General features: G+C 38.0%; 1 protein-coding gene across 1 annotated transcript in view; it reads left to right on the top strand.

Annotated features, from left to right (window-relative positions):
* Nucleotides 1-324: 324 nt before the first annotated feature.
* Nucleotides 325-20807, top strand: part of actn3b (actinin alpha 3b) — a 40535-nt gene continuing 20052 nt past the window's right edge. Inside the window, exons 1-5 of the mRNA XM_062994364.1 lie at nt 325-634; nt 18144-18258; nt 18980-19099; nt 19221-19307; nt 20646-20733. Coding sequence (XP_062850434.1) covers nt 497-634; nt 18144-18258; nt 18980-19099; nt 19221-19307; nt 20646-20733 — 548 coding nt within the window. The 5' untranslated portion in view covers nt 325-496. The remainder of the gene's footprint in view (nt 635-18143; nt 18259-18979; nt 19100-19220; nt 19308-20645; nt 20734-20807) is intronic.

Below are 20807 nucleotides of genomic sequence, written 5' to 3'. Positions count from 1 at the left end.
GAAGATGTTGGCCCTGCAAAGCGGTTCTAGTTACACGTTTTTACAGCAGCTCTGGACTCAGTGCACACATACAATATTTCTATTTTTGACCGCTAAAAGTGAAGTGTGAACTGATCTGAAATCAGTCAGGACTTTGCCCATTCCAAGGAGAGCAGCTGTTTCTAGGAGGGCGGGGCTCGTCCTTTTGGGTGTGTCAGATTGCCTCATCCTTGTTAAATGAGCTTAATCTGATTGGTGCATTAGTTTCAGCACCGCCCACGTGACCATTTGGGGCTCCTTGTTGTTACTTATTGGGGTTCGGTCACGTGAGCGGCTTTCGAGCAGGACAGGAGCTGGACGGTACTCGGTGTCCCTCACCTCCACACAGGACAGGACAGGACAGGACAGGACACTCCGGCAGAGTGGAGTCTGGCCCTTGCCTCCTCGGTCTCAGTTACTCGGAAGGGTTGAGAAGTTTAAAAAGTGCTTAAAAGGGGGATAAACGAAGCCCTTAAACATGACGGCTGTCGAGACGCAGGTGCAGTACAACACCACGTACACGGTGATGACCTCGACGGGTGAATACATGATTCAGGAGGATGACTGGGACAGGGACCTGCTGCTGGACCCCGCCTGGGAGAAACAGCAGAGGAAGGTAGGTCTCAAAAAGCCCAGTCAGTCCGAGTTCAGTCCCTGTGCCCACAAGTACTGGGAGAAATCCTCATTCAGCGCTGTCCACCTGTACACACCGGTTAGAACAACTCATTCGGTTCGATTCACAGCTGCTCGGCTCACACTGAAGAGTTGATTCAACTGCCGAACCGACTCACATGCTTGATTCTCATGTTACTCGTTTAAGTGAAATGTAATATTCCAGTTTGATTCTTTTGGTTTACTACTCATGGATATATCAAGAAAATATTATTTATTTATATAAAATTTTACCAAATAAAATTGCACAATATAAACATATTGTGTTTGTATATTTATAAAGGAGAATGCAGAGGAAAATGGAAATTATTTCCCTTAGTGATTCGATTCTTTGACCATTAAATTGAACTATTCTAGTTTGATTCTTCAGATTCACCAAATTCGTTAGATTTAATATTGACATTCTACTGGTCTTTCACTTTAAATTTCTGTTATAATTTGATAATAATGTCCAAAGTATATTACTTACTGTATACAGTTACTAATTTGATTCTCTTATACAAGCACTTTTCTAGTTTTGATACCTTAGGATCAACACTTACCAACAAAAGTCCAGTTTACAGTACCAACCAATTTCCTCTCATTTAAATTGGGGTTTGATAATGTTACTCATCGGGTAAAACATTACTTTCTGAAAAGAAATCTAGAAAATGTTTGGGATGTCTAGTAACAATTATTTTAAATAATTGTAACAACAAATGCACAGTTGTATTGCTGTAGTAGGTCTGCACTGTCCAAACAACTACAAACAAACAACTACATTAACTCTAAAAACTAAATTCTTGATTTTTATTGATTCGTTCTCTTGAGCTGTTTAAAAAAACCTGATTCCTTTTGTGAATCTGCCACCACTATTCTTGGCCTGCAACTTTCTTAGTGTTGTCTTACCATGTAACCCCCTACCCACCACCCCCAACATCACACAGCTCATAAACTGAGAGACTACAAATATTCAGACGATCATATATGTATGCTTGCATGTCTTAAAACCCTATCACTACACACATGGTTAAATAATTCATGCTGTAATCTGTCTCTGTGTATTAAATGTGTATTTTTATTGGTTTACAAGGCAAAGTGGTAAAGCTGGAGTGTTGGGGGAGTGTTTTTTTTTGGGGGGGGGGGGGGGGGGGGATTCAGGGATCTGAAACATTGTGTTGCAAATTTTGTTCCAACTCAGATAAACATTTTGCATAAATAATCTAATAGTTGAAAATAACCCAGTAAAATACAGTAAAATTGTATACAAGACAATTCTGTGATAACATTTCACATATATGTTAAAAATGTATATTTGGACTTATTCACACCAGCATAAGAGCATTATGTATTAAGTACTTGTTTTATTTACTGACTCAATAACAGCTCTTTGCACCAAAAGTTAGCTTTTTTGTATACCCAAATACAATGCTTGAACAGACATTCTTTAACACATGAACTCATCACAGACTTCTAAAACTCCTCTCAGCGGATTATAATCTTGCAAGTGTGTCTGATTCATCAAAGGTTCTGAATCAACTGACAGTCTAAAGCAAAGGACCATAAACTTGCTGTATTGTCATGGTGATCAGCTGGTGGGGTGTGCTGGACAAGCATGACAGGTGGCATTTAACTGACCATAACAGAGCGCTGTGCTACCATGTCAAAATGACATCAGCATTCTCCAACCATGAACAACCAACTGAACTGCGCAAATGACAGGTTTATGGTGTCACAAGATTGTTTTTTCCAGAAATAGAGACAGCCTGCATTTATTACTAGGCATTAATCAGAATCTTTACATGGAAATGCATTTAAATGTACATGCCTTGATTACTGTAGTTCTCTTTGAGCTTCCCAAAACAAAAACAAAAAAAATAGTGTATTATTAATTATGTAGCTAATTGAATCTTATGATGGAAGAAAAGGAGGCACAAAGTTTTGACTAACTTATTTTAATTCAGCATTACCATGCTGCCTGTCTGGTTCATTAAAATTCAATAAAAATGCTAGGTCTTTAATCCTAGATCTAAAACTCGTCTACTTCAAAAAGCATCATGTTCTTCTAAAAAACATCCTTATATTTTTATGACTTATTTATTTATAAAGCATACACTCACAGATGTATTGCTGTTTAAGATCTTATCAGGTAGTCACACAGTGCAAAGCCAATATGGTCTTTATTGTCTCAACAAATCATTTTCTTTTTTAATAAACTATCAGTGCATATTAATCTTTTTTGTGCAGTAGGCTCTCTCTCACACTTAGCTCTAAATAGGCCTGACAGAGGTGAAATATCTCAACAGATGGCAATTCTCAGAGCAAGAGACTTGGAGAAGTCCCAAGGCTTCATTACACTCAGAATAAACATGTCCTAAAATACCTGCGACCCTTGCTGCTCCTCCAGTATCCCTCTCTCGTTGTCTTTCTTCTTAAGGTGATTTTTTTGCCAATGCTGTAACTTAAAAGTAGAAATGTAAAAATAAGACAGCATTATTAAAATAGAAAGGCTTTTTAAAAACAAATAATATATAAATATATATTAATATTATATTAATATATAATTATATGTATGTATCATTTTACATCTTAACAAGCAGGCTGTTCTAGAGACGGAGTCTCCCCAGGTCTCTTCATTCATGTTAGTTTGCCACGTGTTTCAGTATAATATTATTGTAATTATCTTGCCCTTAGAGAGAAGAAGCAGGAATCAGAGCATTAGCAGCTGCTGATGTGCTGGAAATCATGTGTTTTCCATTTCTAGCTTCTCAGCGGCGGTGCTTTGGAGCCGAGTATTTCCACACACACTTAGCTATGTGGAGAGCAGCTTCAGGAGCTGATATCATCATATGAATATAGAAGGAGCATCATTTTGTGGTGAAATGAATATGAAACGGCACCTGTTGTTGCCCTTTACTAGATGCAATGCATGCTCTCACACACATAATGTGGAGCTGAAGTCAAGGCAAAAAGTCTAATACACTTTTATGGCTGAACAAGGAATTATATTTTACTCAAGATCATAAATTTTGTCTTTCTTAATTATTGAACTCAATCAGCAGCACTGACAAGCTTGTTTAAATGGAGGTCACCGGCTTATAAATGGTTATTACAGACAGGCTGTTCATTGATGCTTTAACTGTCTGACCAATCTCAGCCTGCTCTTACCATTTTCCACTCTGTCAATGAAGATCATTAAATTTGGATTAAAGGATGAGGTTGGTAGACCTTTAATACCAACCATGGAAGGGCATAGTAACAATTACATTTGCACTCTGACATTTTTAAGATTGGCACTATAAGCATACTGGCCACCCCTGACCATTTGCAAATAAACACCGCTAAAGTACAGTATTCTTCAAGCTGCAATAACTCATTTTAACCTGGGAGGGCACCCAGCCTTAAAAGCCATGCACTGCTACTGTAAGCCCAGTGTAGAGCTTAAAAAACTACTCTGTTATAGCTCAGTTATACTTGATGAGTATTTCAATAACATTTTGCACCAAATTGACATTGATTATTCCACATATATCAGCTTGTTCGGAAACTAGGGCAGAGTGCAGGGTCAGCCATTGTACGGCATTGTACGGCCCTGGAGTTAAGAGGGTTAGGGGCCTTGCTCAAGGGCCCAGAACTGGGATTCAAATCCAAAACCTTCCAATTGGTAACCTACATATCTAACCACTAGATTACATCTGTCTGTCAAAATATATATTAACAAATTTAAAACATGGCAAAGATTTATGGCCTTATAATGAAAATGTTGGCTCCATGTGCGATCTGAAAACAAAATATTTATTAATTCACATCAGCTCTTAGTTTATGGTCATGTAAACAAAAATTCATGACGGGTACTTTACTTCCAGTGTAATCTTTCACTGGCATCTGGTGGTTCCTAATTAAAACTGCACATAATTCCATGTTATTTAGTACTTGCTGAGCTTTTCTGTGCTGCAGTGCCACTTTGATTCTACTGTACAATAAAAAAAACAATCACATAACGGTGAATAAGCAATTGCTTTAGTTTATGGACTGGAGTTGAGAAACCCTGCTCTGCTTGATGTTTTTATGGTCTATGATATGTATTGAAATATTTTTTGAGTATGGGCTATAGCAATGGAAAACACAAACAACTTAAGAAAACAGTGAAGGAAAAAAAGTCCAATATTTTTTTATTTAAACATTATACAATAATACATTGTTGTAAAAAGGACAAATAAAATGGACTTGTAGGTATTATAGAAATGTTAATATACATACTGTCAAAAAATTGTACTGTGATTAAATGTTGTCATATTGTCCACTCATATGACAATGTGGAGAAATGGTCAAAATATTTATTTCATGAAATTTCATATTTTACCACCACTTCATTCTGGTCAGGGTTGTGGTGGATCCTTGGAATCCCTGGACTCAATGCAGTAACACACTCTAGACAGGACAACAATTAACCAATTATGTCTTATCATAGTACCGCTTTGGACTTGAACCCTAGACATAAATTATTATAAAGTGCAATAAAAACAGTTTTGTAGCTCAAATGCTGAATGATCATATTGCAATAATGAGAGAAAACTGTGCAGCCTTGATGATTTCTATTAATATAATACTCAAGCTTTAAATAGCTGCTAGTCTACAGAACCTAAACAGTGCAGGATTGTCTGGGTTCTGCACTGATAAGTGATAACTAAGATACACTCATATGATAATAACCATTTGGATGTATATAGAAAATCCATAATAATTGGATTATTGTTATTTATTATTATTATTATTGTTATTATTATATTACAATTTTTTTCCACCATAAAGGTAAGCCAGCACCTGCATGTGAAAGCAGTTTCTGGATATTGGAGCCATTTCTATGAGTTTATGGCTCATGTTGAATCCTACTGTACTATTACACAGCGGCATTAAGAGGCTGTAAATGAAGCGGTATGTTTTGCTTTAAAGGTCAGACTTTGCCATATGCATAAATATAACTAGTGCCCATACAATTATAAACATGTTTAGCAATCTGTTCTGCTGCTTGGTAATTGAGCGTGGGAAACAAGGAGGTCGCTTGTAGCCCAAGTATATAAATATCCATCGGATAGCCCAGACTAAAGGTCCTTATTAGCTGCCAACATGTATACACACGGGAACAGCTACCAATGATCAAATTGAACATGGATCTGTCTATAGCTGCCAGTCATTTCGAAAGATTCACAGATTTTCCTGGCTGAGTCGAGTTATATTTTTAACCTTTAAGAGTATGTGCACAGTGAGCAGGTTGTGGAAGGGCAGAATGATTGGTGTCGTATAATGTGACCTGCTAGGCAATATTGTGTGACACTTTAAGCAGTAGCAATGAGTGTGTGCTTCTAAGAATGTTTTTTTTATATTGTGTAAGAGTGTATAGCTGTCTTATATATATATATATATATATCTGTTTGTTAAACATTGGGTGTGCTTTATAGTGTAGTGTTTTTAATATTTTTTTAACCAAACCGTGATCTTACCCTTTTTTGCTGGTAAATGTTATCAGAGTTAGCATTTATTATTGGGTGATGTTGGCCAGAATTAAAATGACCTATATGAAAATAACATCTTTGATCTGGCCCCTAAATATAGGTACTCATTTGATTCCATATTAAGATTGCGGTGTTGCATTCATCTTTGCGCTGTTGCATTCATCAAGTTACCATACAGTAGAGGTGAGGGTTTTGATTGGTTAATATTGCAGCATTGTTAGTCATTTAGTGCTGTCATGCTTTAATTAAATAAATAATGTGTTACTATTACTGCACAAGCAAAAACAGTAATAAATTGTTTTGTTAATATGTAGTTTACCATTTTTTAGCTTATGACTGAATGTACAGGAAATACTCAATACTCAATTCTGGCATACTAGTATAGAATGTATATGATAGGATAAGGATATGATAAGGATTATATAAGATATATAAGATTATAATTATAAGATTATATGGCATATTCGTTTAAAATTTATGGTGTACCAGTTTCACTTGTCAGAGCAATATACAGTATATCACTGTTGCTATTTTTTACCTCTCAGGCAGCGATATGTGATCTAACTGCTCTGCTCTGATCCATCCTCTCATCGAGAAGGTTTGTCATATCTGTGGTCATCAGAACCTTACCTCATGCTGATCCCTAATCACAGACGAGCATCCACTTTTTGATATTTAATTGCCAGTTCATCGACTGCCTGCCAATCATTTAACTAGTTGGCTCTGGTCATTTTCTGCAAACTATTATGCACCCATGAATATGAAAGAGTTTTTTTTGAGTGACCCATATCTAATAAAGCCTGTTTCTTAAAATAGTTTGGATCATTAATGGTATACCCTTTTGTGTATTTGGACAAGGATGCAAATTAGGGAAAGTGACAATAAAAGTTGTATAAAAAATGTATAAAAATCCAGTAAAATCTAGTTGGTACCTAAGATCACACATTCAGGGTCTAAGTAAGCATTGAAATAATTAGACAAGAAAAAACCTATAGTACCAAAAAATTAAAAGAAGTGTTTTCTAAAATGTTTCAGGTCATAAAGGAATGAATGCACTGTGCTGTTTAATTTAATTCTGTTTTTAACACTTTTAGCCGTGTCACAAAGCAATTTTGGCTGGACCAGTATTAAGCACTGCAATGGCAACAGTGACAAAGTGAAATTCTCTGATACGCATAATAAAGAAACATTTTTTCCAAACCAGGCTCAAACCTTTCCCCCTGCGGTTAAGCCTATGATTAGTCCTCGCATAACATCATTCAGAGCAAAGACAGTTCTCTGCGTGGATAATGTGCCAAAACCTTTATGGAAGCAGATCTCAAGATTCTAGCTCCAAAGTGGTACTGATGTCATTCTAGACAAGTTAGACATATTTAATTAGCATAGACAGACTAATAGAGAGAGCCAGAGAGGTTGTAAAAGGGGAATAAAAAGAGAAGTCAGATCAAATAACAGTTTCTATTCCAGAAGCTGTGGCCTTGTAGGGCAACTGCTATAAACTACCAGCAGGAGAGCGAAGAGGCCTTAGGAAGGGCTTAGGTGGATGAGTGGATGTGTGTGCACTTTACATGTTTTGTGGGACTTTGGTGTTCAGGTGTGCAGTTCTGCATTTGTAGGTGTGTGAGATGTGATAGCAGGTAGATATTTTGAGCAGCAAAAAACGTGGACTGCTCCTGCAAAATTCAACACATAGTCTACATTCTGAGAAAAGTGTGAATTCTTACTACAATAAAATGTTGTAAAGTGTTCTGCATTAATTGTAGGCTATTAACACAAAGGCATGTACAAAACAGTTTATGATTGCACCTAGGCACCTTAAATTAAAATGATTTCTTTCTGTCTTGGCACTCAAGTGGCACAGCAGTAAATTATGGTAGTGCTTGAATCCCTATGATTCTTTTGCCTGGCTGGGCATCTACATACAGACATGATGACCAAGGACACATGGCCAGAGTGTGTTACTGCATTGACCCAGGAACCCACTGTGACCCTAATCAGCATAAAGTGATGGGAATAGCACCTGAAAATAATCCTGGAAATATGGGTGGTAAAATTTGAAGCTGCAAGGCACTCGGGTGGCACAGCGCTATTATTAAAACCAGTTTGAATCTCAGTGGTACTGTCATCCAGCTGGGTGTCCACATATACACAATTGGCTATGTCTGATAGAGAACATATGGCCAAAGCCATGTGAATCTTTCAAAATGACTGGCAGCTATAGAAAGATCCATGTCTGCTCCCAGTGTTTCTCCAGTGGAACTGGACCTGCCGTGACCCTGACTAAGATTTAAACCCTCAAAAGTCTTTTATACATTATTGTGTTCAAACATTCAACTGAATCTGCTAAGCTGAATAATCATCCTCAGCACTCATCGTCTCTCAATAACACTTATGAGTGTTAAAAGATTTGTTTTTGTACAAACATGGTGTGTTCTTTAAATCACTGTTTATTTTAGGTAGATGTTTTATCGAATGACTTCAAAGTAGTCAGTCTTTTAAATGCGTTCATAGACAACGCAGGATTAATCACACCTCGCTATCCATCACTGTGCTGCGTGTGAAGTGTGCTATGGTGAGATCAGTCTGGTTGCTATGGTAACCTCTTCTCCAGAGTAAAGGTGTTTTTGGAGAGCTTAATGTGTGGTTTAAATAATTTGATGTCACATGTATTTATTGGAGGTGCTCAAGTGGTGCAGTGGTGTATCACACTAGCTCATCACCTTTGAGATCCAGGTTTGAATCTCAGCAGTGCTGTTTGCTGGCCAGGTGTCTACACAGTCATAATGTCATGATGGGCTGTGTCTGAGAGGGAGGGAAGGTGGGAGGCCATGCGATACATTGGTGCACTGTATAGGGTGTATTTATACCTGGCGCCAAATGATTATGGATGGATTTGGATTGAAGAGGTTAAACTATTAAGAAAAGAAACTACTGATTTTAGTAGTGCTCTTAGAATCTTGCCTGCTGGGGTACATTTAAGTAAAATGTGGGGTTTTTCTTGCAGTGTTCCATTTAGGATATATCTAATTCCCCTGTATTCTGGTGGCACTGGTGCTTGCATAAACCACTTACTGGCCAATACTTCTTACAGGCCACTTGAGTGTGGCTGAAACACATAGAGCTAATAATTAGCGTGGGTGTCCACATTTTTTTCATACATATAGTTTGTTTCCCTGAAGAAAATGACTACTTTACATTTATATTGCTATTTATGGCATTTTATCCAAAGCCACATACACTTGCTGTTGAATACAGTGTAAGCATGTGAAGTCCGTTGTCACAGCTTCAACAGTGTCAACTTGGTGTTAATGGGGCTGCTTGAACCAACGATCTAATGATCACTAGTTGGTTAGTTTCAAATAAAATAGTGAATGTATTAGTCTTGATTCTCTGTCAAATGGAACTGTCAATTTGTTACTTTTCTGAAAGATTTGCTACATTTACAGCATTTTGCAGACACTTTTTTATGCAAAGTACTTAACTACTGTGACTGCATACACTTCACACAACTGAAGGTTAAGGGCCTTGCTCAAGGGCCCGACAGTGGCAACTTGAGTGGGGCTTGAACCAGCATGCTTCTGTGACTGCTGACCCACCATTGCCACCTGTAGCAATCTGTCCATTATTAACCACAGTTAAAGGGGTGTTTAACAAATAAACAAGCGGGAATCCAAATTGCCGTGTTCCAGACAGCTATGTGCCTACATGCTATTAAAACTGATGTTTAGACGGTCATTATAACACCCTGTTGAGAGGCAAGGGTATGAAAATGTGGATGTGAGGGATGTCATTGTTAGTGGTTCGTTGCCCACAGTCTAGGTGAACTCATTCAGTACATGTCAGTTTGTAACATGACACACAAATACTCGGCCCTTAGCAAAGTCACTCAGGTCTTCCTGACTGATCATTTTTGCTGTATTAACTAGCATAAGCCCAACATTTATGTATATAGTTTTTTAAGTCTGCCACCAAACAGTAAAATATAAAACCAGCTATATTGCATTATTACTTGTATTAACTTGCAGCATAGTTATTCATTTTTAGCTGATTCCTCCTAGCACATTAAATACAAGATTACCTCTGATGGGCTTGCAGTTTCAAAATGCTTGATATGTTTTAAAAGGAGATCGCTAATCATTTTAAGTACATTAAAAGATTAAATTCTCTTATGAGATTAAATTCTCTGATGACTTAATACTGTACATTGCTTTATGCATCTTTCCATTAAAGACACGTAAAAAAAAAGCTGAACTGAAAGTAGAACAGTTCAGTTCTACTTGTTTTGTCTGACTATTGTTTCTGTTTGTCTAAATGCTTGTGCTAATTTGAAATCTTTGTGCATGAGAGTATTGAGTCTGGTGGAGAATGCAGTGCACTTAATTGCTTTTTGTTAACTGTGGAACTGTTGTTCCAGCTGCTTTCAATTTGTGCCGACTTACAGCCAACTTCTCTTTTATCTCCGTTATTACTAGTTTAAAAGTGTGGTGTGAAATCTTGTATGGCGACCTGTTCAGGAATAGTTTACGGTTCCATTAACTTTCCACTTGGTGATTATTGAGCTATTAGGGATGTACAAAGTCTTTACTGTGGCTTTACTGTGTAAATGTGTTTACATTTTTAATATAGTGACTGAATACCCCTCCCACCATCAATTTGTTGTTTTTAAAACATGTAGTTGTTAATGCTCATTTATATACAGTATATGTTAGATATAGCAAGTTATTAAATAACACTGAAAGTGTATAAAGTTTCCCCTAGTTTTTCCTTTCTGTAGTTCTGTATTATGTGACTGTATTCCTAAGAGAGTGGCTAGATTCTCAATCGCTACTTCAAGTTTAGACCTTTCTAGTTAGCCAAGCATTAAATCTGGTATTTACACCTACATGCTGTCAAGCCTATCGGCCCAGCGGGGAAACAAACTGTTTATTAAAAACAGTTGTCACATAAATGCATGCAAATAGAATTATGGTTTGGCAATGAGGCAAAAATACCGTTTCATGTTTCACAATAAATTCCAACAAATCAGTAGATTAAAAAAAAAACTAGACTAGCACTTTAAACCATAATATTTACTAAGATGGGTTATAGATGTTTTTCTTTTCATTTCATTTTCATGTTTAACTACCGCTGTGGAGCTACCTCACCAAATCACTGGGAATGCATGTGACGCTGAAATTCATTGCAATATCTATATTATATTCATATGCAATATCTATATATATATTATATATATATATATATATATATATATATATATTATTTTCTTACATATTATTTTCTTATTGTTTTCTTAATGTAAATAATAAAAAAAGAATACTTTGTATACATCATAATCTGTCTACAAAAGAGATGGATTAGAAATGAAAAGAAGTTAGCAGCACATTGTTAGAAAAACAGTAAATGACAGGATAGCCTTCTCATGGGTACACAATCATTTCTTTGGGGTTTTTGATTATTAGACATATGCCATTAGATCTTAAGGACTTTTTATATACCTTTTATATACATTTTTTGTACCCTGTTAAACATTCACATACTGTGAATTTTTAAGATAACTGTGTAACGAATGCTTTTCATTGCATGTGGTTACACTGACACAAAATCCCTTCATTTTACATCTTTAAAAAAAGCAATGATTTTCTTGCCTTTCCTTTTCTTTCATTACTATGCCAAAGAATTTGTCTGAAAATCTGTTTTCAAATTAAAGGCCCTAGAAACCAGTGGTATAAAAAAGTTCCTTTCACATTGTCTACATTTTTCACACTAAGCAACTGTAAATCATTAAACAAAAACATACTACACAAAGGAACTACACAAATAACACATTCATTAAAAAATGAATTTAATTAAGGAACAAAGCTATCCAACATCCATATCACCCGTATAAAAAACAATACCCAACAGTTGAGTTCAATTTCACTAGTCTAAACCAGACATGATTACGGCCAGACCGGTGCAATTTAAACATCACATAATTAGAATCTGTCTGGCAATGTGAAGCAGACTAGAAGATTTTAATATGTAGCACTGATGTCATGTTCTAAATAGATTCAAATAAAGTGTTTACTCTAGTTGTCTTTATTTTGTATTGAAATTAGTAAGACATGGAACATTTAGGGTGATACATTTGGAATGGAGCATACTTTTTTACAGTACTTTTTTGTGGAAACAGTTTCACAGAGGTGCTCAGTATTAAATTAAATGGTTATTTTTGTGACTGTAGTTTAAGCTTCTATGGAACTATCAGATAATTTGCTGTATATACTTGCTGGTGAGCTTCCAGTTTTGATTAGTCAAGTCAGATTTATTTGTAAAATGCTTTTTACAGTGAACATTCTTAAAGCAACTTTACAGAATCCAGGACCAACAGACCAAAAACCCCTGTTGAATAAGCTGAGGGTGACAGTGGCAAGAAAAAACTCCCTTAAAATACAGGAAGAAACCTTGACAGGAACCAGACTCAGCAGGGACCCCCATCCTCCTTGGGTGGCCTGGAGATTACTGTTTTTCTTTGCTGGTGCCTTGTGTAACATCCTGCTTTTTGTGACTAGTGCAACTTGGGCATCCACTATTTGGAGACCTTTTAGGACTATGGGTTTTGGAAACTGTAAGGTACAAATAGAAATGTAAATAGAACTTAAAGACACTTCTGTTCTCATAGATCCACACTGCCTCTAGCGGTCATCAGTGGTTTATGCTTTATGCCACCAGGCTGCACCAGCTGTTCTTAGTGGTAAAGCAGGGATGTGGGCATCTTGTGAGGGAAATTAATATCCGGACAGGCATTCCCTCTTGGCTGGTGGTGGATGACCTCACATTTTAATGGGGATAAGAAAGGGTGGGGGAGCATAGAGTCGGAGTCACAGAGTCGACAGCGTACAGCAGGTGGAGATGGATGACTGCCCTGAACAGCTGCGTAGGCACTCCCGCATACACAGACACCACTCACCATGAAACCAGATATAAATTAAAACATTTTTTTAGTTGGGTAAGGTGAAATCACTGCTACTTCTAATAAAGATGATGAAATAGTAAACAACTTGTGTACTCATTGGTTGCTTAAGATTATTCAGTGTAGCTGAATAGCTTTTTCAACTCTTGTTCACACACACTCTGATATATAAAGGAATCTTGCTCTCTCAGCTCAACTGCTTCTTTGGTGTCCTATAGCTGCCCAATTTAGACTCCTTCACCCCTCGACTCCTCCTTCTTCTTTCCATTTCTTCTCCTTAACCTTTTTAATCCTCGAGCTTTCCGCAGTCCAACTACAAACGTTTTTTTGACATGGATCACTAAAAGATTAACACACTTTTAATAAAAATTATATTGAAATGTTTTCCTTTCTCCACATTGTAGTGTTTCCTTTTGTAAGTGTTTAGGATTTGACATAGATTTGACAGTACATGCAGTGGTTACCAAGAAAAACTAATCAAAAAAGATATATCCAATCATCCAATCTAGGCATGGCCACTTCATGTGAGGGAATTAGATCCTAATGTATAGCCACAGCATAGTAAGAGATAAGAACGAGATATGCAAAGATGATATATCCAGGTTTGGGTAACACTTGGAGCAGTTAGCTTATATAAAGCCCAGCTTACCTTCCTTGCACAGATCATCTGTCCATGAGTTGGATGTATTTGAAGCTGAAACTAGTGATTAATACAGTGTGTCCGATTCAGTTCAGTTCTTTGAAGAAATTATTGCTCCATAGCATCATAACAGACTAATACCAGTTTATAGAACGTTTTATTGGAATCATTGCTCCTAAAAGTGGTACAGCCAGTTATTAACCCTTTAAAGGTCTGCTCAACCATTGAGCTTACTTTGAGTCTTAATACTTGGATCCAAATAAGCTGTATTTAAATAATTTTCTACGTATCTACTCCTTTTTGACAGTACATGCAGTGGTTACCAAGAAAAACAAATCAAAAAAGATACATCCAATCATCCAATCTAGCTATTGTTACTGTCACCAACAATCATAGGTATGTAGTAATGTGCCATGTTTACTCTATTACATTTGTAAAAGTAATTTGTTCTGAAGTATTTATTTTTATTTAAGGAGCCCTGCTGGTAACATCCCCTATGAATGAAAACAGTTCATGGCCACTTCATATTAGTAGGAATGAATCCTAATGCATAGCCACAGCATAGTAAGGTATAAGAACGAGATATTCAGAGATGATATATCCAGGTTTGGGTAACACTTGGGGCAGTTAGCTTATATAAAGCCCAGCTTACCTTCCTTGGACAAGAATACAAATGAATCCCCTGGGAGCATATACAGTGTATCACAAAAGTGAGTACACCCCTCACATTTCTGCAAATATTTTATTATATCTTTTCATGGGACAACACTATAGAAATAAAACTTGGATATAAGTTAGAGTAGTCAGTGTACAACTTGTATAGCAGTGTAGATTTACTGTCTTCTGAAAATAACTCAACACACAGCCATTAATGTCTAAATAGCTGCAACATAAGTGAGTACACCCCACAGTGAACATGTCCAAATTGTGCCCAAAGTGTCAATATTTTGTGTGACCACCATTATTATCCAGCACTGCCTTAACCCTCCTGGGCATGGAATTCACCAGAGCTGCACAGGTTGCTACTGGAATCCTCTTCCACTCCTCCATGATGACATCACGGAGCTGGTGGATGTTAGACACCTTGAACTCCTCCACCTTCCACTTGAGGATGCGCCACAGGTGCTCAATTGGGTTTAGTCCATCACCTTTACCTTCAGCTTCCTCAGCAAGGCAGTTGTCATCTTGGAGGTTGTGTTTGGGGTCGTTATCCTGTTGGAAAACTGCCATGAGGCCCAGTTTTCGAAGGGAGGGGATCATGCTCTGTTTCAGAATGTCACAGTACATGTTGGAATTCATGTTTCCCTCAATGAACTGCAGCTCCCCAGTGCCAGCAACACTCATGCAGCCCAAGACCATGATGCTACCACCACCATGCTTGACTGTAGGCAAGATACAGTTGTCTCGGTACTTCTCACCAGGGCGCCGCCACACATGCTGGACACCATCTGAGCCAAACAAGTTTATCTTGGTCTCGTCAGACCACAGGGCATTCCAGTAATCCATGTTCTTGGACTGCTTGTCTTCAGCAAACTGTTTGCGGTCTTTCTTGTGCGTCAGCTTCCTTCTGGGGTGACGACCATGCAGACCGAGTTGATGCAGTGTGCGGCGTATGGTCTGAGCACTGACAGGCTGACCTCCCACGTCTTCAACCTCTGCAGCAATGCTGGCAGCACTCATGTGTCTATTTTTTAAAGCCAACCTCTGGATATGACGCCGAACACGTGGACTCAACTTCTTTGATCGACCCTGGCGAAGCCTGTTCCGAGTGGAACCTGTCCTGGAAAACCGCTGTATGACCTTGGCCACCATGCTGTAGCTCAGTTTCAGGGTGTTAGCAATCTTCTTATAGCCCAGGCCATCTTTGTGGAGAGCAACAATTCTATTTCTCACATCCTCAGAGAGTTCTTTGCCATGAGGTGCCATGTTGAATATCCAGTGGCCAGTATGAGAGAATTGTACCCAAAACACCAAATTTAACAGCCCTGCTCCCCATTTACACCTGGGACCTTGACACATGACACCAGGGAGGGACAACGACACATTTGGGCACAATTTGGACATGTTCACTGTGGGGGGTACTCACTTATGTTGCAGCTATTTAGACATTAATGGCTGTGTGTTGAGTTATTTTCAGAAGACAGTAAATCTACACTGCTATACAAGCTGTACACTGACTACTCTAAGTTATATCCAAGTTTCATGTCTATAGTGTTGTCCCATGAAAAGATATAATAAAATATTTGCAGAAATGTGAGGGGTGTACTCACTTTTGTGATACACTGTATATGATTTTGCTTATGAGTTTGCTTTATGTTAGCGCTGGCCAAAATTAAAGATTCAAGTTGCCATGCTGTATCTTACTAAGTCGTAGCCACATGGTATTTTTATTTATGCAGGATGTTACTTATGGGGGCTTCATACCTGAATTATAAATTGTGTTCTATTGTACATATAGTCCACTACATAGTTTTTTCAACCCTGTTATGACAAAGATCTATACCTCCTATCAGGCCCTGTCAGGGAATGGCAAAAAAATCATCAAATGTCAGTAAACATTTTTTGTTCTAGCACTATAGATTACTGACTGTAAAGTAAAGCAGACACAAAACAGCTTCATTTCACAGACTTATTAACTATTGTCCTGAATTTGCATTCTCAGATGTATTAAAGCTGTAATAAAATTACTTTTTATTACTGTTTTATTTATAGTTCTTTCTTATGTTGCATTATAACTTTTTTACATTATTTATACACTCACCAAACACCATATTAGAAACACTTAACTGCTTTGTACATTCAATTATTATTTATAAACAACACCAACTATATAGATAACCTTTGCGGATGTATAATTACTGACTGTATCCAACGTTTTACCCTGTTTATGAATTGAAATTGACCCCTATAGGACTCCCACCGATGAGGTGATATTTAGGTAGAAGAACATTCTCAGCACTGCAGTGACACCAGCGTGGTAATAACATGATAGTGTGTTGTTCTGGTACGAATGTATCAAGTGATTTTTAAATTTGTTTGTACTGAGAGAGCTACAGGAAGCTACTCGATTTCCTTGAAATACTGATACTGATAAGTGATGGGGTATTACATACATCCATTGCACTCAGTTCAGTCTTCTTGGGTCTTTAATTTGACCATTTGTTTCTGCCTTAGTGTCCCGCACAACTCCTGCTGGGCAGCCACAGTGTTTTATATGCAGCAGGATTCAGTATATTCCCACATTTAGCCATAGGACCATAAATCTACATCACATCACCTCATAGCGATTGTGTTACTTCAATTCTCTTTGTTATTAAGCCTTTTCAGTCTCATCCTGTCAGTTCTTATTTGCCCTCTTTTACAGATACATCACGGATGTACGCCTACTCTTCACTTTTTTAACTTGCCTTTTACAAGCGTCATTCAGTGCACACACACTGAGTTCCAGCGCTGCCCTTTGCCCTGAACACCCACACTCTCTGACTGAGCCCAGGCACACAGAAATGTGGTCGTCACTGTATAATAACAACCTTTCTGCATGAAACCGCCAGCTGAAATAAGCTGAATTACAGTGGATTTAGACAAGGTGATTCATGGAGGGTTTTTTGATAAGTTCTCTATATCTATATTTTTTTTTTTACCGTTTCACCTAATCCAGTCATAGTTAGTTGGAGCTTATCTCTAGTCACTGCTGCCATACGAAAGTGACACTCCAAATACCATAGTATTACTTGTAGAGTCTAAACATTTTTATTTATTTATTTATTTTTTGCTGCTTAAAACATTTTACTTTTAGGGTGCTTGGGTGGCTTTAGTCCGATGCTAGTCAACACTTGAGATTTTGAGCTCTCGAGTTAAATCTCAGCTCTGCTATTGTCCGACCGGGCGTCTGCACAGACATGATTGACTATATCTGAGGGTGGGAGGGCCAAAGGGATTCTTTATTAATGCTGCAATTGCGGCCTCTGCTGGCTGGTTAATGTCATCTGCACAGAGATACTGAATAAATAAGATCTGTACACGATAGTGATCCCTGTGTGAACTTGATTCAGGCAGGTAAACAGCAGTTGGCTATTACAGATGTTTGAACGGTGGCGTGTTAGATACAGCCCTCAGGGTAGAGGTTTGCATCAGCAGAGATACCACTTGGTAAAGCAGCTTGAAATAACAAAAAAGTGTTATTTTTTGTCAAAGATAACCAATAAAGCTTATTATTTCTTAATACCTGCCACTTATTCTTTCTTTTTTCTTGTCACAAATTCTTATTTAACAAAATGTCACAAAATATTAAACACAGTTCTCATTTTTTATGTATTTATCTGCTTTGAAATCAGTCATTTATTTGTTCTTCCATTACTGTGTTTCTCAGACATTCACAGCCTGGTGTAACTCCCACTTGCGAAAGGCTGGCACTCAGATCGAGAATATCGAGGAGGATTTCAGAAATGGCCTCAAGCTCATGTTGCTGCTCGAGGTTATCTCAGGTATCCGTGCGCACATCACTGCATGCCCCACATCGCAGAGCCACTGCCAGAATGACCAGTGATTGGATAAAAACCTATCTAAGTTGTAATGCCAACTATTTTTATGATAACTGATAGCTCTCTCATAGACGTGTGGAAAAAGTGATGGAGGAGATTGTAAGATCATCTGTCCATGAGGTGGATGTAATTGAAACTGAAACTAGTGGTTAATACAGTGTGTCAGGTGTAATTCAGTTCTGTGAAGAAATGATTGCTTCATAGCATACCAGTTTGCAGTCATTGCTCCTAAAAGTGGTGCAGCCAGTTATTAACCCTTTAATTGTCTGCTCAACCATTTGAAGTAAAAAAAAATAATAATTGTTTGTTGTTGGTATAGTCCCAAGAAACTTTAAACATGATTTTCTTGGTGAGAGCATTAAAGGGTTGTTATTTTTTGTAAAATTAAAAAACCAATTGATTGTTGCCACTCAGTTGGCACAGCAGCCAAACTGTGGTCCTCTATACATCCTCTACAAAACACAACAGGGAAATTGTGTGTATCCAAATTGAGACAATGCAACCAAAGAAAATATCCTTCCCCTACTGTAATATGTTTTATTAAATGATCTAAAGGCATATAGTTTGACACATGTAATAATATAAAGGGACACAGCACTGTACCTTTGCTGTCAGGTGTTGGTTGATTTATTGGTGATAAAATGAATCCTAATCTGATTGACAGGAGAAAGATTACCTAAACCAGACAAAGGCAAGATGCGTTTCCACAAGATCGCAAACGTCAACAAGGCTCTGGATTTCATCTGCAGCAAAGGTGTCAAACTGGTGTCCATTGGTGCTGAAGGTATGGTTTTATCGGTGTGTGTGTGTGCATATTTTACAATGCAGTGTTTAATTAGCCATATATGTTTCTTGCTATAAAGATATACTTTGTTAATATTAGCTGTTTGTGGCTCTCTCTGCAGAGATTGTGGATGGTAATGGGAAAATGACTCTAGGAATGATCTGGACCATCATCCTTCGTTTTGCTATCCAGGACATTTCTGTGGAAGGTACATATATACCAAGACATATATATAATTATTAATGGTGCATTTTGCCTATTTGCCAGGGAACCAGCTTTATATGTTTGATTTTATACTCTCTTTGCTAGCCTACCATTGCTGAGAACTAAGTTCAAATCTCGGCTGTGCTTTTGACCAGCTAAACTCCTACACAGACATGATTGGCTGTGTCTGTCAGGAAGTTAGGTGGAATGTATTTTGGCTCATTACTGCAGCAATTCTGGCCTCTGCTGGTTGGTTGATGGCACCTGCATAGAGATGGTGAATAATGGAGGGCAGCATTTGACACTCAGTACGCAATACTGCTTTCTGTGTGCACACAGTTAAGGAAAGATAACTTGGGAATTGGATATGACTAGATTGGGAGATGAGGAAAAAGTTATTTGTACTGCATGTATTTCAGTGGGATTTATGGTAATCAGATATTTTGATTTACAAACTTTTATGGGGTTTCAGTTTGTTAAACTTGACTATTTACAGTCACACAATGGCAGACCTGCTCAATTGAGCTTTATGAGCGGCATTTATTTTAGATGTTGGCTTCATGTGTCTCATGAGAAGGCCCTCGCACTACCTCAGTTTGGTAGCTGGTAAGCAATCAGTGAGACTTAGCTGATGGGAATAGGTTAAGAATAAGTTAGGTGGTGCAGCGGGATATTCTGCTAGCACATCAGCCCCGAGATTTAGTCTTTGGTGCTGGTGTGCTATCTTGGTTCAAACTCCTCGGTTCGAAACTCGGCATTGCCACCGGTCGGCTGGGCGCCATTTGACGGGCATAATTGGCAGTGCCTGCAGCAGATACTAATTGGCCACCGTATCTGCTAGGGTGGGACGTCCGGACTATGTGTGGGTGGGATCTTCATACGCTGTGTAAGGACCCTGATTGGTGGAAGAGACGCGTGTGCAGAATGCAGGGGCGAGAAGAGGAGGGCTGTACACGTGTCGGAAGAGGCGTGAGCAGCGACATGCTCTCCTCGGATGCAATCGGGTATCCCTCGGCAGCGGAAGACAAATTGACTTCGCTAAACTGGGAGGAAAATGGGAAGAAAATGCATAAAAAAGAGAATAAGTTGTCACTAAAAATGTAATAAAATGATAATAATTAAGAAACAAATACAGAAAGGGGAAGTGTAATGACGTTTGGATAAGAACCCTTTCACATCCAGTTACAAAAATGCTTAATTAATAGGATACACTGTTCTTAACCGTCATATTAAATTGTCTGTGTTCAGATGAACCTTTTTGGATGTCAGTAATTACAATACTATAAAAAGAATAAAAAGCAGTGTCTGTTCTCACCCCTGAATGTGCATTGTTACCCTGTAGAGACCTCTGCTAAAGAGGGCCTGCTGCTGTGGTGCCAGAGAAAGACCGCCCCCTACAGGAACGTTAATGTACAGAACTTCCACATCAGGTGAGAATCAGCTAATCAGTAGATGGCACCTACAGTGCCTCAGGTATCATTTTATCCCACCAGAAAGCAGCTGA

Source organism: Trichomycterus rosablanca, chromosome 4, assembly GCF_030014385.1.
Source record: "Trichomycterus rosablanca isolate fTriRos1 chromosome 4, fTriRos1.hap1, whole genome shotgun sequence".
NCBI lineage: Eukaryota > Metazoa > Chordata > Actinopteri > Siluriformes > Trichomycteridae > Trichomycterus > Trichomycterus rosablanca.
This window is presented reverse-complemented; position numbering and strand designations above follow the sequence as displayed.